General features: G+C 44.3%; 1 protein-coding gene across 3 annotated transcripts in view; it reads left to right on the forward strand.

Annotated features, from left to right (window-relative positions):
• The window catches only part of RAB28 (RAB28, member RAS oncogene family), a 200,897-nt gene that overhangs the window by 96,272 nt on the left and 79,191 nt on the right, over positions 1 to 25,434 (forward strand). The window contains exons 5-6 of one of the 3 annotated variants that reach the window (XM_033949075.1): positions 1,124 to 1,274; positions 12,457 to 12,654. The exons of the other annotated variants lie outside the window; for them this stretch is intronic. Coding sequence (XP_033804966.1) covers positions 1,124 to 1,266 — 143 coding nt within the window. The 3' untranslated portion in view covers positions 1,267 to 1,274; positions 12,457 to 12,654. Of the gene's footprint in view, positions 1 to 1,123; positions 1,275 to 12,456; positions 12,655 to 25,434 lie in introns of those variants that run through there. 3 annotated transcript variants of the gene reach the window in all.

Raw genomic sequence — 25,434 nt, forward strand, 5'->3', positions numbered from 1 at the left:
CTATTCTGAGCTCTTTTGGAACAACGGGATAGAAAATTAAATAAATAAATAGCCATTCTAGCTGTTATCAATTCAGTGTGGTTTGTTGTCAAAACATTTTTCTTCAAACAATTGAGAAATAGCTATTTTTTGCGAGAAGTGGCAGAAATTTACCATTTGATCAGGTAAAATATATTTTGATAGTATGTAAAGTTCACAATTGCCATTATTAATTATTTTTAAGCTAGTTTAAAAAAAAATGCTAATTCATCCATTGATGCTGTAGGGCTCATTTTTGAAAGAGAAAATTATCCAAAAAGGCATAAAGCGCTGATGTTTGGGGGGGAGGGTTTTCTTAAAAATATCTAAATCACTATTTTCAAAACTTATTTTTAAGATGTTGTTTTCTGTATGGTTTGTCTAAATCTCAAGGGGGCATGTTAGTGTGTTTTGGGTGGGACTAGCTTGGGTTTAAAATATGGACACTTTTCTACAATAATGGAACATTCTAAAAATGGCCAAAGCAAAAAAGCAAGGTGTTTTTTACTAGACCTGTTTCAATAATGATTTAAGTTCCAAAAAGGTGTCCAACCTGACCAGATGACCACTTGAGGGATAAAGGCATGACCTTTCTCTTCCCAGTAGTCACTGATCCCTCCCAGCCCCTATGAGGGAGAAGTGTCAGCACATACCAGGCTTTGACAGCTGAAGATATAATGGTTGTTTCCCTTAGAGCAGCAAGCAGATCCCTGGAATAGCCTAGTGGTCAGTGCAGTAGACTATAGAGAAAGGGACTGAGAGGCCCATGTTCCACTTTTAACTGGTACACTTGTCTTGGAAGATGAGTGCCCCAAAACCCATGGAATGCCTACTGAAACCACAAATAAGTGACTCCTACAGGTCTATTGCAGTGGTGTATAGTTGGGTATAGTACATTTTTTTTCTATTCCTGGAGGGATTACCATATAATACAAAGAGGCTAAGGAGTTATAATGTGATATGTACCTGGGACGTTTTATGAGAAGTTCACTGTAGTGCCCTCTAGACTGCCCTACTGCTCTGCTGGGATGTCAGTGTAGCCAGTCTAGTAAGACATCAGGCCCCTAGCCATCCCAATGGCTTGTTTTTGTGTATTTTTCTTCAGGCCTCTGTCTGTTTTGGATGGTGGTACCAAGCACCTGCACACTGAGTCAGAGGACACCTTCTGAGCAACCCCAGGATATGCGTTTTCTCCAGATTTTGTTCAGCTCTTGTAGAGAGTGTGTTCCATGGACCCGGCTCTTTTGATGTGGCAGGTGAGCCTTCTTCAAAACAGGTCTCTTTATTGCTGGAAGTCCCTCTGCAGGGCTCCTCTATGCTGGCTACCACAGACCTGGATTACCTTAGCTTGTACACAGATACTGTGCCTATCCTATACTATGCCCCCAATACAGAATCCAGGCAGGAGGAATCTCTTGCATAACAATATTTGTTTGGGACCAGAGTCAGGACCAGTAGGAGCTGGAAAGTGGTAGGCAAATACCATGTATGTTGTATTCCTTACTCAGTTAGTGATTTAGACCATTCCAGTGCTTTGTTTACTGAAACAGCTTTGTTAACTTAATAAGACTAAATGGATGGAACAATTGCAGAAACCGTCAATATGACAAGAGACATTAAGAACCAGTATTTACTAAGTCTCCTCACTCCTTGGTATACTTCACTTCTTATGTAAATATCTTCTGTGTATTCTCCTCTATACCATAACAAAATAGCAAATGGGTTGGGCATGTTCAAATAAGATTGTCACATAGTCTTTGATGTCAGATGTGTTTAGAGTCTAAGGGATCCTGAGATCCCATTGCTACGTTGGTGCAATGTATATTAGTCACCAGGAGACCTGTGACTAAAGGTGGCTTATAGTTTCTTTGACTGGGTGACTAGAGAATTGAATAGAGGGAGTGTGCTATATTTAGATTTTAGCAAAGCCTTCAACAGTGTTCCATATAGTTGTCTAATAAATAAGATGAGTGCCTTTGGTATGGATCTCAAGGTGATAGACTATGTCAGGAACTGATTGAGTGGAAGGTGACAGAGGGTAGTAGTCAGTGGAGATTGCTCTGAGGAAAGGGATGTTACCAGTGGTATGCCGCAAGGTTTGGTTCTTGGGCCTGTTCTTTTAACATTTTTGTAAGTGATATTGCTGAAGGGCTGGCAGGTAAGATTTGCCTCTTTACGGATGATACCAAAATCTGCAATAGAGTAGACACCCCTGATGGTATGAATAACACGAGGAAGGACCTAGCAAAGTTTAAAGAATGGTCTGAAATTTGGTAGCTAAGATATGCAAGGTTATGCATTTGGGCTGTAAAAACCTGAGTGAAAGGTACAGTTTAGGGAGTGGAAAACATTTTGGCCCAGATTCTGTAAACTGCATCCCGACTGTAAGCAGCTGTAGGCATCCTATAGCTGCCTAACCAGCCAATCGGGATGTACGTTTAAAAAAAAAAAATGCTCCCCAGGGAGGCTGCATATATTGAAGGTGTCTCCAGGAACCTAGGGAGGCCCGCAAAACCGCCGCTGAACTCCGGATGGAAGAAAACATAGCTAGGCAGGTTAAGAACGGGGAGAAATCCTTTTTTAAATACATTAGCGACAGGAAGAACACAAGCGGTATTGGGCACCTAAAGAAACCTGACGGTAACTTTACAGTCTCGGACACAGACAAAGCAGAACTACTCAATAACTACTTCTGCTCAGTCTTCACCTGCGAAGCGCCAGAATCTGGACCCCAGCTACAGACAAAGGGGAGCTCGAAGGACCCATTCCGGAATATGGAATTTACCGCGAACAATGTCTACCACGAGCTATCAAAACTAAAAGTAAACAAAGCTATGGGCCCGGATAATCTACACCCTAGAGTACTTCGAGAATTGAGTGATGTCCTGGCAGAGCCGTTAGCTGTGCTCTTCAATCTTTCCTTAAGCAAAGGAAAAGTTCCCCTGGACTGGAAAACTGCCAACGCTATCCATCTCCACAAAAAGGGATGCAGGTCAGAGGCCGAAAATTATAGACCGGTGAGTCTCACATCAATAGTGAGTAAACTCATGGAGACGTTGATTAAAAACAGGTTGGGCACGATTCTGGATGCGAAAGATTAAGGGATCCCCACCAGCATGGCTTTATGAGAGGAAGGTCTTGTCAATCCAATCTGATAAGCTTCTTTGACTGGGTAACAAAAAAACTGGATGGGGGAGAACATAAGAACATAAGAAGTTGCCTCCGCTGAGGCAGACCAGAGGTCCATCTCACCCAGCGGTCCGCTCCCGCGGCGCCATTGCCTGAGCAGTGGTCCCAGACTATCCCTAAACCTACTTCTACTCCTATCTGTACCCCTCAATTCCTTTATCCTCTAGGAACCTATCCAAACCTTCTTTGAAGCCTTGTAATGTGCTCCGGCCTATCACAGCCTCCGGAAGCGCATTCCATGTATCCACCACCCTCTGGGTGAAAAAGAACTTTCTGGCATTTGTTCTAAACCTGTCCCCTTTTAATTTCTCCGAGTGCCCCCTTATATTTGTGGTTCCCCATAATCTGAAAAATCTGTCCCTGTCTACCCTTTCTGTACCCTTCAGGATCTTGAAGGTTTCTATCATGTCTCCTCTAAGTCTCCGCTTTTCCAGGGAGAACAGCCCCAGCTTTTTCAGTCTGTCAGTATATGAGAGGTTTTCCATACCTTTTATCAGTTTAGTTGCTCTTCTCTGGACTCCCTCAAGTACCGCCATGTCCTTCTTGAGGTACGGCAACCAGGACTGGACACAGTATTCCAGATGCGGGCACACCATTGCACGATACAGTGGCAGGATGACCTCCTTCGTCCTGGTCGTGATACCCTTCTTAATGATACCCAACATTTTGTTTGCTTTTCTTGAGGCTGTGGCGCACTGTGCCGACGCCTTCAAGGTTGTGTCTATCATCACTCCCAGGTCTCTTTCAAGGTTACTTACCCCTAGCAGTGATCTCCCCATTTTGTAGCTGAACATCGGGTTCTTTTTCCCTACATGCATGACCTTGCATTTCCCTACGTTAAAGCTCATTTGCCACTTTTTGGCCCATTCTTCTAGTGTCGTTAGGTCCCTTTGCAGATCTTCGTAGTCTTCCATGGTTTCTACCCTGCGGTAGAGTTTGGTGTCATCCGCAAATTTAATAACTTCTCAATTTGTTCCCGCCTCCAGGTCATTAATAAATATATTGAACAGGAGCGGTCCCAGCATTGACCCCTGCGGAACTCCGCTCGTGACCCATTGCCAGTCTGAGTAATGGCCCTTTACTCCAACCCTCTGTTCCCTGCCTGCCAGCCAGTTTTTGATCCATCAGTGGACCTCCCCTTGCACTCCGTGTTTCCACAGCTTTTTAAGCAGCCTTTCGTGCAGTACCTTGTCGAAGGCTTTTTGAAAGTCAAGGTAAATGATGTCGATGGATTCCCCTTTATCCACCTGGCTGTTTACCCCCTCAGAAAAGTACAATAAGTTTGTCAGGCATGACCTACCCTTGCAGAAGCCGTGCTGACTCGACTTTAGCTGTCCATTGTTTTCTATGTGTTCACAGATGCTGTCCTTAATCAATGCTTCCATCATCTTTCCCGGGACTGAGGTCAAGCTCACCGGCCTGTAATTTCTCGGGTCCCCCGTTGAACCCTTCTTGAAGATGGGTGTGACATTTGCAATTTTCCAGTCCTCCGGGATCTCTCCAGTTTTTAAGGATAGGTTACATATTTGGCAAAGTGGCTCTGCTATTTCGTTCTTTAGTTCCTTGAGTACCCTGGGCATCGTGTATTTGGACTTCAGTAAGGCTTTTGATAGTGTCCCACACCGTATGTTATTGAACAAGATGAACACGTTAGGATTAAGAGAAACACTGACAGCATGGGTAGAAGACTGGCTTAGCGGCAGGCTTCAAAGGGTGATGGTAAACAGTATTCTCTCAAAAACGTTGAAAGTGACAAGTGGAGTGCCATAGGGCTCGGTCTTGGGCCCGATGCTATTTAATATCTTTGTAAGGGATCTGACTCGGGGACTTCGAGGCAAAATTACATTATTTGCTGAGGACGCTAAACTATGCAACGTTGTGGGCAGGGCAACAGAACCAAACAGCGCAACCAGGCCCAACACTATGGAACAGGACCTACTTTTACTGGAAAAATGGTCCAGTACTTGGCAACTAAACTTTAAAGCCAAAAAATGTATGGTACTGCATCTTGGAAGCGGAAATCCATGCAGAACATATACCTTGAACGGTGAAAACTTAACAGAACTGTTGCAGAAAGAGACTTGGGAGTAATCATCCGGGACGTTATGGAAGCTGTCAATCAGGTGGAGAAAGCTTCAGCAAAGGCTAGACAAATGCTGAGTTGTATCAGAAGGAGCTTTATCAGCCGAAGCCTGAGGTCATACTGCCGTTATACAGATCCATGGTGAGACCTCACCTGGAGTACTGTGTCCAGTTCTGGAGGCCACATTATCAAAAGGATGTGAAGAGAATGGAGTCGATCCAGATAATGGCCACTAGGATGGTCTCAGGACTTAAAGATCTCCCATATGAAGAACGTCTGAGCAGACTGTGCTTATATTCTCTTGACGAGCACAGAGATAGGGGGGACATAATAGAAACATTCAAGTACATCACGGGCCGCATTGAAGTAGAGGAAGAAATCTTTTTTCTTAAGGGTCCCACGGCGACAAGAGGGCATCCGCTAAAACTTAAGGGGGGAGATTTCATGGTGACACCAGGAAATACTTCTTCACCGAAAGAGTGATTGATCGAGGGAATGGTCTTCCACGCCAGGTGGTCGAGGCCAGTAGCGTGCTTGACTTCAAGAGACGATGGGACAAACAGATGGGGTTGCTACAGAGTTATGCTTAAAAGATGGATTCTCAAGGGAGGGAGGGTTCTTGAGTGGGCAGACTTGTTGGGCCGCCAGCCCTTTTCTGCCGTCATACTCTATATGTTTCTATGTTACGTGTCTCCCTAGGCCAGCGGGAGACACGTACATTGTAAGTAGACATGCCGCTACACTTATTGTGGCAAGGGATCTCCCTGCCACGATAAGTATAGCGGCTGCCAGTCCTCCCTGAACGATCACAGCAGGAGGTAGCCCAACTCCTCCTGCCCAAAGACCGCCTCCCGGACGATCGCGGCAGAAGGATTCCCAATCTCTCCTGCTGGACCCCACCAAATGAACCCCCCACCCCTCCCCAGAATCTCCCTCGGGCTCACATTGAAAGGTGGCAGGCCGGACAAGTCTTCCCATCATCCGGCCATCAGACTCGCCTCCGTCCAAATGAGGCGGGCCCGCCCCTCTCCGGCCCATCCCACATGAGCCTAAGGCCTGATTGGCCCAGGCGCCTTCCACCTCTCATTTAGATGGAGGTGGGTGGGAAGACCCGTCCGGCCTGCCATTTTTCAAGGTGAGTCTGGGTGGTTTCCGGGGAGGGGGGTTGGGTGTTTCCTTGGGAGGGTTTCAGGGAGGGGAGGTTTGTTGGGGGATCTAGAAAGGGATCTAGGTGAGAGGATGGGTGGTCTTCAGGCAGGAAGGGTTGGGCTCCCTTCTTTGATCGTTCAGAGGTGGGGTGAGTGGACTGGCAGCCGCAGCAGCTATACTTATTGCGGCAGGGAGATCCTTTGCCGCGATAAGTATAGCAGCCACGTCTATAGTAATCCGATTCTGCAACCGGTTTCTGTAACATGGACATCAGTTACAGAATCGGGTTTATTTTGGGTGAGCGTAGCCCTATACAGAATCCGGGCCATTGTGTGTGAAAGAGGAGCCGGAGTTGCATGTGATAGTATGTGATGGTGGCCTAATAGGTTGAAAGAGTGACAACGAAAGCTAGAAAGATGCTAGGTTGCATAGGGAGAGGTATAACTAGTAGAAAAAAGAAGGTATTGATGCCTCTCTGGTGAGACCTCTTTTAGAATATTGTGTACCAGTGGCGTACCAAGGGGGGGGGTATGCCCCAGGTGCAAGCCCTGATGGGGTGCTCCTGGCCTTGAAGCCATTTGCATGCGGTACCTCCCCTGACGTCCGGTTCTCCCCCCTGGCATCTGGCGTCCAGATTCCCCCCCGGCCCCCCTGCACCGTTTGCGATGGAGAAGCAGCCTGCAGCGGGATCGCAATGCCAGCGATCTTTGCGCTGCTTCGGCGATGTTTCCTCCGCCGCGGTCCCGCTCCTCCTCTGACGTCAGAGGAGGGGCGGGACCGCAGTGGAGGAAACAGCGCAGAAGCAGCCAGGGATCGCTGGCATCGCGATCTTGCTGCGGGCTGCTTCTTTACCGTAGGTGGTGTGGGGAGACCAGGGGGATGAGCGGTTCTTCGGGGTCGGGCGGGGCATCAGGCCTTCAGGGGGGAGACAGGCCTTCAAGGGGAGGACATGCCTTCAAGGGGGGGACAGGCCTTTAAGGGGAACAGGCAGGCAGGTCTTCAAGGGGGGGGACAGGCAGGCAGGCCTTCAAGGGGGAGACAGGCCTTCAAGGGGGACAGGCAGGTAGGCCTTCAAGGGGGGGGACAGGCCTTCGGGGGGGTGCAGGCCTTCAAGGGGGGGATAGGCCTTCAGGGGTGGGATGCAGACCTTTAAGTGGGGGACAGGCCTTCAGGAGAGGGGGGGCCCTGGTGTAGAAGTACATGGAGGGAAGGGGGGGTTCAAAGAGATGCGCGTATGCCGGACTTTGGGTGGGAAGAAATAATGGGTCTGAAAATAGAGGAGAGGGAGAGAGATGATGGACCATGGGTTTTAGGGAGGGAAGGAACAGAAAGGGAGAGAAGTTGTACGCAAGGGATGGTGTGGAGGGGGGGATAGAGATACTGGATAGGAGGGTAGTTGGGAAAAGAAAGGGAGAGATGGTGGACCTTGGGGTGGTGGGGAAGGAGGGAGAGATGCTGGATGAAAGGGTAGTTAAGAAAAGATGGATCTGTGGAGGGAAATGAAAAAAAGGAAAGAAGGAGACCCTGGCAAGCAAGTTATCAGAAGACAACCAGAGTCTTGCACCAACAAGATTTGAAAAATAACCAGACAACAAAAAGGTAGAAAAACTAATTTTATTTTCTGTTTTGTGATTACAATATGTCAGATTTGAAATGTGTATCCTGCTAGAGCTGGTGTTAGACCGCAAACGTGAGCTAGGATTTAACAGAGAGAGGAAAAGTCCTTTTTGTTTCTTTATTTTATTTACACCACAGCGCCAGTGTGATTAGGAGAAGCCAAAGGGGGGTGGAAAAGCTATAAAATAAACTCACCAGGATGTTTGAAAAAAAAACACCAAAACACCCAATTGGGCAGGAAAATCGAATCGAAAAACCAATTCAATAGACTGGAATCAAAAATATTTTTTTTTTTCTTCCTGAATCGGGCAGCACTTGTTTGTGTTACTGTCTTAGACTTAAGGCCTGGGATTGGGGAGAGATGACATCCTCAGTACTTTATAATGCAAGTGAAATGAGGATTTGGTCAGACTTTTGAAGGGTCTACAGAAGAAAAATATTGTACAGGCCAGGAACATGAGACAGCAGGAAACGGGAACTTTTCTTCCTTTCTATTTTTGTGAATGGCAAGAGTTCAGTTAAAATATGTGCTTTATAAGAAAATATAATAATGTGTTTTATAAAGTTTATAAGCATTGCTGGCCTACCCGGTGAGGTGTTCCTAGTGGTGGTGGTGGTGGCAGCGTGTCAATGTGTTGAGAGGAAGAGGTGGTCTGGGAAATTCTGCGGTGCAAACTCCAGGCCCATTTCCACCCCCTAGTTAGTCCACTCCACTCAACTGGTTCACACATTGAGTGGGTCTTTGGGTGTTGTGCTTGGGTAGTTGTTTTGGGATCTCTTCCAGTGGTTTGTCAGTATCTCCTTGTGGTCCAAGGAAGGAAACTTTGTTAACCTTAGCATTGACCTTCAGAATATGTAACAGCGCTGCTTTTGTGGCATTAGGCTATGTAATGATCGAAAGAAAAAAAACAGATCTTTGCACATTTTTGCACTATATGGTGGGTGTATGAGGAGATTCACATTTCCTGCACAGCTAAGTCTGTGTGAAGTTACCTTGTGCTGTATTTGACATCTAGCAAGGTCTCTGTTTGGAAGGAAAGATCTAAGCTTAAAAATGAAGTGGCCAGAAGTTATGGTAAAAGCAGATAAGTATAGCAGATTTGGACAAAGTCCATAGTCTGTTAAGACATGGGGGAAGCGTCTGCTTGCCCTGAATCGGTAGCATGGAATGTTGCTACTTTTTGGGTTTTGACTAGGTACTAGTGACCTGGATTAGCTACCATGAGAATGGGCTACTGGGCATGATGGACCATTGGTCTGACCCAATTAGGCTATTCTTATGTTATGTTCTCATCTGTAGGGGCCTTTGTTTTCACTTCTTATTTTAATGTGTTTTTTTTTTCTGGGAACTTATCAGTGTTTTTATAATGGGAACAAAAATGGAAGAGAATTAATGTGTGTGGAATGGGGGGGGGGTAACTAATTTCTTCAGCTAAATAATTCAATCCACCTCAACCAGACATAGGAGAACTCACGCACCATTCACATACCCTCCAACCAAAAATGTCAAAAGAAAAAAAACTATTTGACAACCTCCTAGCCATTCGAGCTGCAACACTTGACCCCCAACTCTACAACCTATTGACCTCGACCACAGACTACAAAACCTTCAAAAAAGAAATAAAAACCCTTCTATTCAAAAAACACATAAAACCGAACTAACACAATCAGAACTGTCCCAAGCATCACCTGCAGCTACTCCATATGTACTTCTGATGTCATGACAATCCAGACATAATTTATGTTATGTTATGTTATGTTTGGAATAATGGTTACATATATGAGGTTCAATAAAAGAAAATTTTCACTGCCTGTTTCTATTCTGACCATTTATTCCGTTTCATGGTTATTACAAAAAATATTTTTTTACATGGGGGTGTGTGTGTCAAAAAATGATAGGCCCCGGGTGCCACATACCCTAGGTACGCCACTGTTGTATACAATTCTGGAGACCGCACCTTCAAAAAGATATAAACAGGATAGAGTCAGTTCAGAGGAAGACTACTAAAAAGGTTGGTGGTCTTCATCATAAAGCATATGGGGACAGACTTCAAGATCACAATATGTGTACTTTGGAAGAAAGGCAGGAGAGAGGAGATTTGATAGAGAGGTTTAAATATCTACATGGCATAAATGTGCATGAAGCAAATCCTTCATTTGAAAGAAACCTCTGTATGAGAGGTCATAGGATGAAGTTAAGAGGTGATAGGTTCAGGAGTAACCTAAAAGGTGACAGATGCGTGGAATAGACTCCTAACAGAGGTGATGGAGACAAAGACTGTGTCTGAATTCAGAAAAGTGTGGGATCTCTTAGGGAGAGGATAATGGATGCTGTGGATGAGCAGACTAGATGGGACATTTGGCCTTCATCTGTCATCATGTTTCTATGTTTCAGCTTCTGGTCTTATTTCAGGATCTTGTGTAGAAAATGAGGTTGTCTTTGTTGACCAGTTGCCTAAACTCAGTTTCTCTACTCCTTAACTGTCAGAGTGGTTGTTGCAGGTTCCCATTACAACAGAGTTTAAGTGGCTACTGTTACTACATTTTACCCTAGACTTATCTTTATAAACTTTTCTGGTTGGGTAGCCAGATATGTGTGAATCCTATAACTGTTGGTATTTAAATGGTTAAGCTTCTGAGTTGGATGACTCCATTCACATAAAGGTTAGTGGCCTGGGGAATCAGGAAGCTGAAAACAAAGATTTGAATTGAGCTCAAGGTTTTATATCCTCTGGTAAGTTCCTCTAAAACCAGTTTCTTCCCTTGATTATAATATAGGACCCAGGGGTTGCTCCTACTTATCTAGAAATTGTTGAGAGGTTGGAAAGGTCATAAGTGTAAAATTTACATCTTCTGAGCAAGTAGAAGCTGACCAAAATTTGCTTTTTGTCAGTTTCTATCAAAACTGAAATTGCCACCAAAACTCAATACCTGGGCCCAAAGCAAAAGCTCAAGTTTAGTTGTGTAAATGTGAACCATTGAGAGCCACTGGGGATTGTCGGAGTTTGCATTCTGTATCCCTCTGCTAAACCCACTGAGGGGCATTTTCAAAACATACTTCTAAGTCCAATATGGAAGTATGGTACTAGAAATCCAAAGTCAGCAATACTTCTACTACTATTAATTATTTCTATAGTGCTACCAGATGCACGCAGCGCTGTACTGAGTCACAAAGAAGACAGTCCCTTCTCAAAAGAGCTTACAATCTAAATGGACAAGATACGTCTAGAAATAATTTTTTTAAATCCTCTATCTGGACATCCAGGCCATTGGGATGCCTGCATCAGAACATTTATCTTTATATCCCATTTTTGCCAAAAATTTTGTTCAAGTCTCAAATGCCCAGAACAAGACCATTTGGACGTGGGAGGGGCCAGTCCTGTAATGGGCTAGCAACCCAGACATGGCAACAGAGCAGTGGGGCACCTTAAAGGGTACTACTGTGAACTTCACATAAAAGGAGCCAGATAAACATCTCATCTGAACTCCTGTATAGGTTATGGTGAGCCCTCCCCCCCAACATACTATACCCACCTATCTACAACCCGAATAGTCCTTAATGGCTGCAAGTGGCACCTTTATGATAGTACAGTAGGGTTTTGGGTTTTTTTGATGGGCTCACATTTTCTAAAATGAATGTAGTGATTAGAATGGCTTATTGGACTTAATACTCCTCTATGGTTCACTGGCCCAACCACCAGACTACTTAAGACACCTGTGTGCAGCTCTACTAGGCTTTTCTATACCAGGTGCTGATGTTCAGGAGACAGGTAAGCATGTTTGTATTAAGAACATAACATAAGAATAGCCTTACTGGGTCAGACCAATGGTCCATCAAGCCCAGTAGCCTGTTCTCACGGTGGCCAATCCAGGTCACTAGTACTTGGCCAAAACCCAAGAAGTAGCAATATTCCATGCTAGCCATCCAGGGCAAGCAGTGGGCTTCCCCATGTCTTTCTCAATAACAAACTGATCTTTGTGGGTGTGAGGGGGTCCATGGATACTGGGGGAGTGTAGGGGTGTCTTTCCTTGATGCATGCAGTGGTCATTTGGTCAGTTTGGGCACCTTTGTGGCACTTAGACCCTTCTAAAACAAGTCTAGTTCCAAATGTATAAGTTCCATCTAGGATGTCTTGCAAAATGTTTTATTATCGCTGCAAGATGTCCATTTCTAACCTACCCTTGATGCCCAAAGCCCACCCATAACACGCCTCCACCATGCCCATCTCGTGCTCTGAACTTAGAGAGGCTGGAACATCATGCTAGATATACAGAAAGACTTTAATTATTGGCACTTGGTTGTCCTGGCAATTAGGATGTCTAAGTGCCGATTTAGGCAGATTTATGGACGTCTGGATGTTTTGATTATGCCCCTTACAGTATCCATCACTATTTCACAGGATGGCAGCAAACAGTGAGCATCTCTGTTGACTGAGGACTGCATATCAGCAAACTGAAGGACCTAACTGCAAGAAACAGAACAAAGTTGACCATATATCCCCTGAAGAAGGCAGTTCACACTGCTGAAACTGGGATCCTAATTGGGACCGTTGCTTTCAGACTTTGACTTATTAATAAAGGAACTGTTGGTTGATCTAGACATCTCACTTGCCTCTCTTTTTCTGTGCCTCACAGTATCCAAGCCAGAATATAATTTAAATAATGAAAGACCATATTTAATCTCCAAGCAAAATAGTTTCCACACACGTGGACTGCAGATAATGAAAACTGAAACTAATAGCTATGGTTATTTGATGTTTTTAGAGCATGTTCATTAGAACAAATAATTAGAGAAATGCTATGGATCTGGCACTTCATTTTGTGATGGATTTTTCTCTGAGAATGGATAATGTTGACAATTCAGAAAGGCAGGAAAGAGATTCACTTCTGAGAAGGTCATAATGTGAGCTGAATGAAAACTAATTGGATTCCATATATTTCCTTTAATGATAATGACACTGAATGATGAGATCTCTTATTGGTATGTATATTAGAGACAGCTCTGGAGGCAGTTAGTGCTACACACATATCTGGTGACTATTTAACAAAAAAAAAAAAAAAGGATATGAGAATTGATCATGGTATGGTGAGGGGTTGAGAACATTGAGGAGGGAGTTGAGAAATGCAGAACTGGTGTTGAGATGTAGAAAAGATATAGATAATCATGAGACATATCAACTAAAATTGGTTGAATATATGGCAATATGTGAGAGAAAATGTAATAAATATTCAGAGAAAATTCAATTGGCTGTTAATAGGCCAAAGGAATTGTTTGATACAGTTAAATATTTAAGACAGGGGAGGGATACTGGAAAAGTAAATGACACCATCAAAGTAGAGGAACATATAGAATTCTTGGCTGAAAAAATATGTTGGTTATTGTATCTCAAACTGTGCCGAGGCACACTAGTGTGCCTCCTGAGATTTCAAGTGGCACACTGAGGAGGAAGAGAGGTGCCTGCCAGCTGACTTTCGTATGTGGTACAACGGCAGCGCTGCCCAATTCGCCAAAGGCCTGCATGTTTTCCCCTTCTCTCTAGCATCATCCGGCTCCCAGTCTCACCTTTAAAGCTTTATAGCAGCCTGCAGAGGATCGCCGGTAGGTAAAATAATTTTATTTTCAATATAGTGATTGAAATGTGTCAGTTTTGAGAATTTATATCTTCTGTGTATATTGTGTGTATATGAAAAATGAATGGAAAAAATTGCATTACAATTAGTAAAGGGGGTGGGATCTGGGGCAGAGCTTGGGTGGGCCTAGGGAGGTCTATGCTTGGGGTACTCAGCTTATATTTGTTAGATTTAGGGGGTACTTAGCTTGAAGTAGTTGAGAAACACTGCTGTAGGCAATCAGCTGGCGCCAGTGCCTCTCCTTCTCTCTGGCCCACTTCCCTAATGGCACCCCCTATTGGCATCTCAGGGCCCATTTGGAGGGCCCTTCTCATGTGTGAACATCGACATGATGATGTCACGCATATACGTGATGTCATTACGGTTACGTCCGCGCACATCACAGCAGTACTACCAGTCCTGCATTCAGGGGCCCGGAGCTCCCCAGTGTTCTCCCCAGCGCTTTTCAGCCGGGCGCAACACCCAGCAAATTTAGATGCCTGCCTGGCTGTCATCTGCCGAATCCTGCTGCCGCCACTGCTTAATGCGCAGCCTGAAGAGCCGCCGAAAAACCCGCCGGACTTTAAACAAAAAAAAAACACCAGCTAGCGACTCAAACCCGGCTTCCCTCCGAAACCGGAAGTTACGTCGGGGGGGGGGGGTAGAGAAGAGAAGCCGGCACGGACCATTAGAGCCCCGGAGCATGCGTGAGATAGGCCAGCCACGGAGGGAAGCTTACTTGCTCTTGCTTACTTCGGGCCTTTCTCACTGCCGGGTCCTGCCTACTTTCTGTTTCCAATCGCTGCCTGGCTGGCCTGGAACTTCCTCTCTGTCATTAGGTGAAGTCTTGTGAGTCCGGCGCTTGTACATTCCTGGCCTGGCTCTTGGAAGCAGGGAGAAATCGGCATGGTGGCTTAGGGGGTAGGGAAAGAATTGGGGAAGTGGAGAAATTGGCGCGATGGCTTGGGGGGGGCAGGGGGAGAGAGAAAGAAAGAGAGACAGAAAGAAAAGGGGAGGGACAGAAAGAAAAAAATATTGGATTTATAGTCAGAAGGAAGTGCAAACAGAGACTCATGAAATCACCAGACACAAAGGTAGGAAAAATGATTTTATTTTCAGTTTAGTGATCAAAATGTGTCTGTTTAGAGAATTTATATCTGCAATAGCGGTTTTTAGCGCAGAGAGCCTATGAGCATCGAGAGCAGCACAGGGCATTCAGTGCATCTCCCTGCTCTAAAAACCGCTATTGTGATTTAGTAAAAAGGGAGGGGGTATATTTGTCTATTTTTGTATAGTTGTTCCTGAGGTGACATTGCATAGAATCGTCTGACCTGACCTCTTTGAAAACCTGCGGAATATAAATGATAATTAACATTTTCTCTGCATACAGTGTGCTTTGTGGGGTTTTTTTAAATTTTATTGTTGGTAGATCATTTTGACTTGATCATTTTAAAAGTAGCTCGCAAGCCCAAAAAGTATGGGCACCCCTGCTGTAGAGCCATTTCTTGTATGACTGGATGAGCTATATTTATCTTTTTTTTTAGTTGTTTAAATTCATGCAGAAATAAATGGCTAGATTGAACCTAATAACTTCATTACTGCCTATCCCTTTTTTTAACTTCTATACCATTTGAAAGAGGGCAAATACTTCTTAAATTTAGTAAAAATATTCTGGCACAAGTGTCAAACCTTAAAAAAGGAAGTCATATTGAGCATTGGAAAATAATAATAATAATTAACTAATAAAAATAGGGCTCCTTTTACTAAGTTACGATAGTGGCTTTAGCGTACGCCACGCGCGCTAGATGCTAATGCCAGCATTGAGCTGATGTTATTTTTCCCACATAGAGCAGGGGTTTGTGCACGCTAGACATATGTTAGTTTAGAATAGATAGGTATAGATTAGTTTAGGTTAGGTTAGGTTAGGGCCCTGCTGAAAGAGTCTACCTTGACGCGGTTGCAGGCTTACAAATCTTTTGGTCAAAGAGTGCGGTGACAGAGAAAAGTATGTGTGTATTCGGCCCATGGAAGAAGGGGGGGGTCGGGGGGAGGAAGGAAGGGGTAGGTGGGGGGCCCAATAGGATTGCTCAGTAAGGGGCCCAGAAATTTCTGATGGCGGCCCTGGTTTGTTCCACCTCTGGAATTTGTTCTTTTGCTGGTCAATTTGTTCCTTTGCTGGTCTCCTTATCTCAAGAAAGATATGTGGCACTAGAAAAGGTTCAAAGAAGAGCAACCAAGATGGTAAAGGGGAAGGAACTCTTCTTGCATGAGGAAAGACTAAAATGGTTAGGGCTTTTCAGCTTGGAAAAGAGATGGCTGAGGGGAGATATGACTGAAGTCTACGAAATCCTGAGTAGAGTAGAAGTTACAAGTGGATCTATTTTTAACGCCGTTAAAAATTACAAAGACTAGGGGACACTCGAAGTTACAGGGAAATACTTTTAAAACCAATTGGAGGAAATTTTTTTTCACTCAGAGAATAGTTAAGCTCTGGAACGCGTTGCCAGAGGATGTGGTAAGAGCAAATAACGTAGCTGGTTTTAAGAAAGGTTTGGACAAGTTCCTGGAGGAAAAGTCCATAGTCTGTTATTGAGGAAGACATAGGGGAAGCCACTGCTTGCCCTGTTATCGGTAGCATGGAATATTGCTACACCTTGGGTTTTGGCCAGGTACTAGTGACTTGGATTGGACACCGTGAGAATGGGCTACTGGGCTTGATGGACCATTGGTCTGACCCAGTAAGGCTATTCTTATGTTCTGTTTCTGTGCCTTTGCTGTCACATATTTCCTCAGCAGACTCCGCAGACATCACAAACTTTGCAGATCTCAGGGATACCCAGAACACTGGGTTCCGAGATCTGGGGGATAACCAGGCAGTGCACAGGCTCTTCGGGCCAGATTCTGTATAGGACGGCCCAGGAGAGGCTTCCTATACAGAATCGGGCCTACACTAAACCCCGATTCTATAACCGGCATCCATGTTACAGACACCGGTTACAGAATCGGGTTAAAGTAGACGCTCTAGGCGCCTTGGCCAATCAGGCCTTAGGCTTAGTGGGGAAGGGTGGACCCACTATGCCTAAGGCCTGATTGGTCCAGGCTTCTAGAGCCTGGGCCAATCAGGCCTTAGGCTTTGCGGGATGGGCCGGGAATGGGCGGGCCTGCCTCATTTTGACGAGGCGGGCCTGCCGGCTGGACAGGCAAGACCCGTCTGGACAACAATTAAAGGTTCGGTGGGGGGAGGTGATGCGGAGGGGGGGCGTCTTCCGGCAGGAGGGATTGGGCACCCTTCTGCCGGTGATCGGTAGAGTCGGGGGGGGGGCATCTTCCGGCAGGAGGGTTTAGGCACCCTCCTGCTGACGATCGGTAGTGTTGGGGGGAGTGGGGGCATCTTCCGGCAGGAGGGGTTGGGCACCTTTCTGCCGGTGATCGATAGTGTCGGGGGGGGGGGCATCTTCCGGCAGGAGGGTTTGGGCACCATCCTGCCGGTGATCGGTAGTGTTGGGGGGAGTGGGGGCATCTTCTAGCAGGAGGGGTTGGGCACCCTCCTGCCGGCAATCGGACAGGCTGCCGCTATACTTATAGTGGCAGAGAGATCCCTTGCCGCGATAAGTATAGCGGCCGCGTCTACTTACAATGTAGACCAGCATTTTGCTGGCCTACATTGTAAGCGTCTCTTCCTCTACTAGGGAGACGCATAGGGTTGCCTAGGTTCGCCCTTAGGCGACCTTAGGCATCTTGCGGGCCTCCCTAGGCTCTCGGAGGCGCCTTCAATATAGGCGGCCTGCCTGGGGAGCATTTTTTTAAAAACGTGCATCCCGATTGGCTGATTAGACAGCTCTGGGACGCCTACAGCTGCCTAAAATCGGGATGCACTTTGTAGAATCAGGGCCTTCAAGTCTAGTCGCCTGCCCGACCTTATTTTGGAGTCACTGCAAACACTGAAACTTGATTCAGACCAAGTGGTTCAGGCAGAATACTTAGTCATGAGCTCTAAGCCCCCGCTATCTGCTGCAGATTTGGCGAAAATGCTCTTGGAGGACTGGGAGTCACCAGAGGGTCCCCTGAAGTGTGCAAGTACATGGCAAAGTCATATCCCATGGCATCAGAGTTCACCAAGCACTTAGTTCTGCCGAAGGTGGATTCTGCTGTGGCTCAGGTCACTAAGCGTACCTCTTTACCCTCGGACAGAGGGGTTGTCCTGACGGATATTCAGGACAGAAGAGTGGATTTTGTTCTCTGTGGTGGGAGTGCGAACTGCGGCGGCCACTTCCTTTGTGGCCTGGGCATGTCATACCAAGCTCCACCTGGATCCCGAGGAGGTTGTCCGTGACCTCAACTTCCTGGTTTCCAGGGTGAATTATGTGGCAGACACACTCTATGACATCTTGAAAGTTTTTGCCTTCTCCTACGTGGAATCTGAATCTGGTTCTCCACATGCTGGCTTGTCCGCCCTTTGAACCCCTGGATGGGATTTCTCTGAAATATCTTTTCATCATGACCGTTTTCCTCATTACGGTCTGTCGGGCAGAGATTCTTTTCTACATATCACTGAGTCTGCGGTTATTTTCAGCACAGTGCCTTCTTTTCTTCCAAAAGTGGTTTCCACTTTCCACTTCCCACTTTTGTTCAGTCGGGCTCCAAGTCCAAAGACCATGTTTTGCGGTCTCTGGATGTGCGGCATCTCCTTTTGAGATAACTGGAGGCCACAAATGACTTTTGTCTTTCAGACATTCTGTTTGTTTGGCGGGCCCCACGCAGCGGGGTCGGCCTACTTCCAAGGCTACCATCTCTCGATGGATCCGAGCTGCTATTTCCGCTGCTTATGTGTCAGCTGGGAAGAAGCCTCCCCTTGGGGTGAAGGCTCACTCCTACCATAGGAATGGTTTCCTCGTGGGCTGAATCCCATGCGGTCTTGCCTGATGACATTTGTAGGGTGGCCACTTGGGCCTCTCTTCATACCTTTACCAAGTTTACCGTCTTGATGTGGCAGCCAAGCATGATGCAGCTTTTGGGCTTCAGTCCTGATGGCTGGCGCTTCGGGCTCCCCCACCCCCCCCACCCCCCAATGTGTTGGAACTTCTTTGATACATCCCTATGGTGAAGCTTCCAGAAGTTATTGTACAAGAGTGAAAGATTAGGTTACTCACCTCTGTTAATCTTCCTCCTTGGAAATCCTCTGGAAGCTTCACACCCGCCATCTATTCTGTCCGATTTGCAGGTCGCCTGCCAGAAACTGGCAAGTTAGATTTCTGTCTTTGACTAGCCTTACTAAGAATTCCATGAGTGTCCTTTTATGTAAGGTTATAGGGGCCCCGGGGTGGTGCCCCTTCTGATCTTCAGGCTGTGTCTCCTTTAGCGAAATGTTACTCAGTTTTGCAGTTTAGAAATGTTCAAATTTATTATGCTAAATTTGGCCTTTTTTGGCGTTCGTTAATTAAGTGTTTGGTTATCATGAGCAGAATTGACTTGTAGTGGGGAGTTCCTGCACCCCTCCCTCTCTCTTCTTGTGTTTCTTGTTTGCTACCTACTGAGCTTAGAGAGGGGAGTGTCCAGAGAGATGACCTCGAAGAGGGGGATGGATTTACTTGTAAGTTATGCAGCCAAGGCTGGAATAGATGCACAATCCTATGGTGAAGCTTCCAGAGGCTATTTACAAGAAGGAAGATTAACCTAATCTTTCATTATTGGCCCATATTCCTCTAATTATACAGAGTGAATATGTTACTCTGTCTTTAATTCATATTGTGAATAATTTTTTGCATTTGGGTGGTGGTCTACAAATGTTAAAAGTGGCAACAGTTAAACCATTGCTGTAGGCTGTTAACTTTGATGCTACACAAGCCAATAATTATAGGCCTGTTTCAGTGTTTCTTATTATAGGCAAAATAATGGAAAAAGTAGTGTTGAAACAACTGGAAGAAAACATTGAACAAGTGAATGGGTTAACACCATATTAATTTGGTTTTAGGAAGGCATTATTGACTTCAGTTGTTGATGAACTGTGTAGAGGAATAGAGGATAGGCAAATGTTTTGTCTTGTATTATTGTTTGTTTCCTCGGCTTTTGATACTGTTAATTTTGAGGTGGTGGTATCAAAATGATAAAATCTGGAATTGCAGGGAAGTGTGTTAGCCTGGTTTTGATTGTATCTGACTGAAAGAAGTATGCAAGTGTGAATAGGAGATGAAGTGTTGGCTAGATACACTGTATCGATGAGTGTGCCATAAGGTTCAATGTTTTTTGCTTTGCTGTTAATTTTTATATGTCATCTTAAGGTGATTTATTTGTTGATATGAAAGTAAGTTACAGAATATATTCAGATATCCATTTTTTTTTCTTTTTACCAATCCTGGCAGATGATATAGCTAAAAGAGTGAAGCAATATATAGATCCTATAGGAAACTGAATGAAAAGTCTTGTTAATGATGAATTTGATGAAAACAGAAATTATGTAATTATGTAATAAAATAGTATCTTTGTGTGAGGTAGTCTGTGCCTTAGATTTGGTTGTACTTTCTACAAGGCAGACAATGAGAAGTTTTGGAGTGATTCTCGATACCTACCTATCCTTTTGTTTACAGATTGGGAAGTTGTGAATTCTTATTTTTTCTATCTGCATATGGTAGCAAAATTGAGATCTACATGTATGATTTTTTGGATAATAGTGCAATCTTTTGATCTTGAGTTGACTTGATTACTATAATGTTTATTATCAGTATCAATAATTGAGATCAGATGTGGAAAGGAAAGTACTTGTGCCAGATTTGAATAAAATACATTATGCAGAAATATCAGCAAGCTGATATTTGCTGGCCAATTTTAGTGGAATAGATTGTCTAGATATATTTGTTTTTGTACTTAAGTGGAACAATTCAAGAAGATACTGAAGATTTATCTTTTTGTACAGGCATTCTCTGATAAGTAATCTGGTTTTGACAGGCAGATTGTGCAGGCATTCTCAGGTATGTAATATGTAGATTACTAACAGTATAATTTCTGGGCAGGTTTTGATAGAGAAAAAGTTTGTGCGACAATCTGCCTCTTTTACAAAGCCGCACGGCAACAGCCCCGAAGCCCTTTAAATCTCTATGGGCTTCGGGGCCGCTAGCGTGACTTTGTAAAAGAGGCTGAATGTTGCTTTTTGTATGTAGTTACTTTGTATGTTTTATTGTAAGCTGCTTGGTTTCAGGCAGGGTATGCTGTAAAGGTTTTAAATTTAAAATAATAAAAGGATTATGAGTTAGTTTCAGTTCTGTAACTGAAATTCATTCAGCCTTTACCAGCAACCAGTGATTAGATTAGACTACATTTATTCATTTATATAACCTGCTTACAACTAAATCAAAATCATGTTGCTTTTAATAGAGCCTCTGGATGTCTCTGCAACCACCCATTCTGCAAGATTCCACTGTCTCAGTGGCGTACCTAGCATATGTGACACCCGGGGCCCATCATTTTTTGACCCCCCCCCCCCCGGTGATAGGTCAAAAGCGCGCGACGACAACCCAGCACAGACAACTGAGTGCAAGGCGGAAGCGCGCCGAAGAAAAACAGTAATTTAAAGGGCTCTGACAGGGGATGTGGGGGGGAACCCCCCACTTTACTTAACAGAGATCGCGCCGGCGTTGTGGGGGTTTGGGGGGTTGTAACCCCTCACATTATACTGAAAACTTTACTTTTTCCCTAAAAAAGAGGGAAAAAGTTAAGTTTCCAGTAAATGAGGGGAGTTACAACCCCCCAAACCCCCCACGATGCCGGCGCGATCTCTATTAAGTAAAGTGGGGGGTTCCCCACCAACAACCTCCATCGGAGCCCCTTAAAATACTGTATTTCTTCGGCGCGCTTCCGCCTTACGCTCAGTTGTCTGCGCTGGGTTGTCGGCGCGCCTTTGTCGTCGTGCGCTTTTGACTATGAACTCCCCCCATCTATATGAAAAATATGATTTTTAGTAACAATCCACATATCGCACAAGAGTGTACCTAGGAAAAGGCAGCATCTTAAACACTGCAGTGAGCAATAGAACACCAACACATACAAGCAAAACTAAACAAGCCAGATCCCGCACAGTCAATTGATCCTGCAGTCAATGCCAACTGAAAACTATGTTTTTTTTCATACACACAGAACAAAGATACACCCTTGCCCAATATGGAATAATCACAAACTAAAAATAGAAATATGTAGACTAAAGTTAAACTGAACCGCCAAGAAACCAGACCCTGGATACAATGCAACACCACAAAAACAGTAACACATGTCCTCTAATACAGTGCAAAATATAAAGACAGTAGATGTAAATTTGAAAAAACTGATACATAACAATCACCACTTTACAAATTAACAAATAAAAATAAAACAAATAATGAGAAATAAAAAAATACCATTTTATTGGACTAATCCCCGTAAGCTCGGTCCCCATCCCCGCAAACCACATGATTTCATCCACACAAGCCTTGAATTGTTTTATATTGAACTTATTATATTAAAGTATAAAAAGAAACAATATTCTGTACAATTGCCAATTTATAAATCAGCGTCTTCTCCCCACTCTCTCTTCCCCATTTCCCTTCAGCGTCCTCAGCCCACTCTCTCTCCACTTTCCTTCAGCGCATGCACATAAAAACTAGCAAGTAATTTTATATCATTTTCATTCTATTCATTCATAAAAATTAAAGTCTAAATAATGCCAGTCACATAACAAAACATGATTTTACAAAAATCATTCCCTGCACAGTCAAGCCTGCAAGGATTACTAGATATTTTTCAGCAGCTCCCCTCCCCCCCCCTTACCTTTGTGGCCAAGTGAAAATGATCTACCAACAATAAAATTTTAGAAACACAAAGCACACTGTACGCAGAGAAAATGTTAATTATCATTTATATTCCGTGGGTTTTCAAAGAGGTCAAGGCAGATGACTTTATGCAATGTCACCTCAGAAACAACTATACAACAACTATACAAAAATAGACAAATATTCCCTCTCCCTTTTTACTAAACTGTGATAGTGTTTTTTAGCGCAGGGAGCTGTGCTGAATGCCCCACGCTGCTCTTGACGCTCATAGGCTCCCTGCGCTAAAAACGCTATTGTGGCCATAGTGGAAAATATAGACAGCATATATAAATTCTGAAAACGGACACATTTTAATCACTAAACTGAAAATAAAATCATTTTTCCTACCTATGGTAATTTCATCAGTCTCTGGTTGCACTTTATTCTTCTGACTGTGCATCCAATATTTCTTCCCCCCTTTCCTTCCTCCCTCCCATGGTCTGACATCTTTCTCCTTTCCTTCCTCCCTCCCTCCCGTGGTCTGGCATCTCTATCAGCCCCTTCCCTTGCTTCCCTTGGATGTCGGGCATCTTTTCTCCCCATTCCCACGTTCCAGCATCTTTCTTACCCTCCCCATGCTATTCCTCCCCCCCCCCCGCAGGATCTGATGCTTGCTCATTGTTCTTCCCAGCAGCACTGCTGCAACTCTTCGGGCCACCGGCAGCATGAATGAAGTAAACATGCTGCCTTCAGTGACCCAGTTCTGGCCTCATTTTTTTTTTCAGTGACACATTTGTTTGCCCTTCTAAAGACGCCGCCACCCCAAGCTCGTCTTCCCTGCGTCTGGCCGACCAGCCTTCCCCTCCCCGACATCAATTCTGCAGTCGGAGAGGAAGTTCCACCCAGCTAGGCAGCGATTGGCTCGCCCAAACTTCCTCTCTGACGGCAGAATTGACGTTGGGGAGAGGCAGGCTGATCGGCCCGGTAGAGTTTTCTGGACCTGGCCGGCTGTGCACTCCCCCCCCTAAGGCTGCACCCGGGGCAGACCTCCCTCCCCCCCCTTAGTACGCCACTGCATTGTCTATGCTTTTATTTACTTTTTTGCTTTGTTTAAAAACAAATGTTGTTTTATGTTTGTTCCTAATTTTTATTTAGTAGGTATATATGTTCATTAGAATACCCTTTTATTCTGTGGTGCCTTCTGCAAATCCTGAAATATAGAATTACTCTTCACTTTTCCATTTTACTTGTAGACTCCTTATGAAGTACTATACTACTACACTGAGAAACACCTTCTACTGATTATAAAAATATGAATGATTTATATAGATAAAAAGAGCAGCAAAATTGTTTTCACAGTGTGTGCCTATAGAATACATTTTGAAATCGTTTTTGAAATGTATATATTTTTGCTACTGAGCAGGCGTAATGTAGAAGCAAAAAAAAAAAAAAGTTTATTCAAAATATTGTTCTTGCAGAAGTATTTTGTAATTGCCATTTTGTGGTCTAGTGGAAACATTTCACTTTATATTGTTTTGGAATTCCTCAGTATTGTGACTTCCAGTTTGAAAGGGGAAGCAAGCCAAATAACTCTTCAAAGGCTGAATGATCACTCGAATAGTTAAATATTCCAGACATCATTGTAAAGCAGCTGGAACAAGGGAGGACTGTTTCAAACCATGTATTAATATTTTTGAATAGCCACTTAAAATATGCATGAGTGACCTACAAAAAACATTTTATATTAAAGCTGAATTTAATGGTGAATCACTGTGGAATAACTGACAATATTATCAAAGTCATGAACTTCTATATGAAGAATAAACTTAAGACATATTAAGGTCAATATTCATCTAGCATTGCAACCACATTAATTTAAACACTGCTGCTTGTGTTTAAATTAATACATATGTTCAGCAAACCTAAATTAAACTTGTAACATATCCGAAAAGGAACCGAGTAGTGCCATTATCTGGCTAATTTGAAATTCTGCCTTCACTCCACTCTAAAACAGACCCCCTATTATATATATACTATTGGATCATGTATGACTTTCCAGTACAATAGGTGAAACATTCTAGACATGTGGGGTGCCATATATAGAAGGAATCCACTCCAGATTTTTTCTGTGACTCTCCTGTACGTCACTGGGAACTCTAGCACCTTCTGTAGTTTTTCCCTTCTGCATGCATGCATGCCTGAAGGAATGTTTCTGTTCTGCTCTCCCTTTTTTCATATTTTATTCAGTGTTTTTGTTCTCCTTTCAGGATTTCTTTGTGCTCGGAGTGATTCTTAAGCTCTGATTGCGTTGAGAACACACAGACTTCAGTCTGCAGCTGACAGGCCAATCCCAGAGTGCACCTGTTAGCCAGCCTACATTGGTTTCTTAGGAGCTTGGGGCTGTTTTTCCTCCTACTGCTGAACAGAGGTTTGAGCGCAGGCTGTTAGGCATACCTAGGAGACTCAATGGTGTCTTGCAGGGTGCTGACTGCATTTTTTCACCGCAATCTTTTCCCTGAGCGTGTCCGTCGGTCCGTGAGGTACTGTCAGGCACCGTGTCTTGACTGACAGCCAGAAGATCAGTGTCAGAGGCATTCCCAGCATGAGGCAGTGATTCTCTGATTCCAGCTACTTGTAAAAGGGCTGAGGCAGGCTACAGCACATTTCCAGCACAGGTCATAATGAGTAAAGCTGTCACAGCCTGTGAAATGAATCAGGAAGGCGGTGGGTAGGGGTCTGAATTTGACAGTTTTGAAGGTTTCTGCATGTCCCCCGTGTTCCCTCGCCTGAAAAATCCTAAAATCGCCGTTTTTGTGACTTGGTATAAATGAAAAATATTGAGATTCTGATGTGAAGTTCTTAATGGTGGCCATATTGGATTTTTAGATATCTTTTTTTCAAAAGTTCCCTGCACTTCTACAACTGCAATTTTTGCTTCAATACTTGTTGGGATGGAGTCCTTGGGATCTCCTATTATGAATTTTTGCCAGGATT

The sequence above is a fragment of the Geotrypetes seraphini genome, chromosome 1 (genome assembly GCF_902459505.1).
Source record: "Geotrypetes seraphini chromosome 1, aGeoSer1.1, whole genome shotgun sequence".
NCBI classification, from domain to species: domain Eukaryota; kingdom Metazoa; phylum Chordata; class Amphibia; order Gymnophiona; family Dermophiidae; genus Geotrypetes; species Geotrypetes seraphini.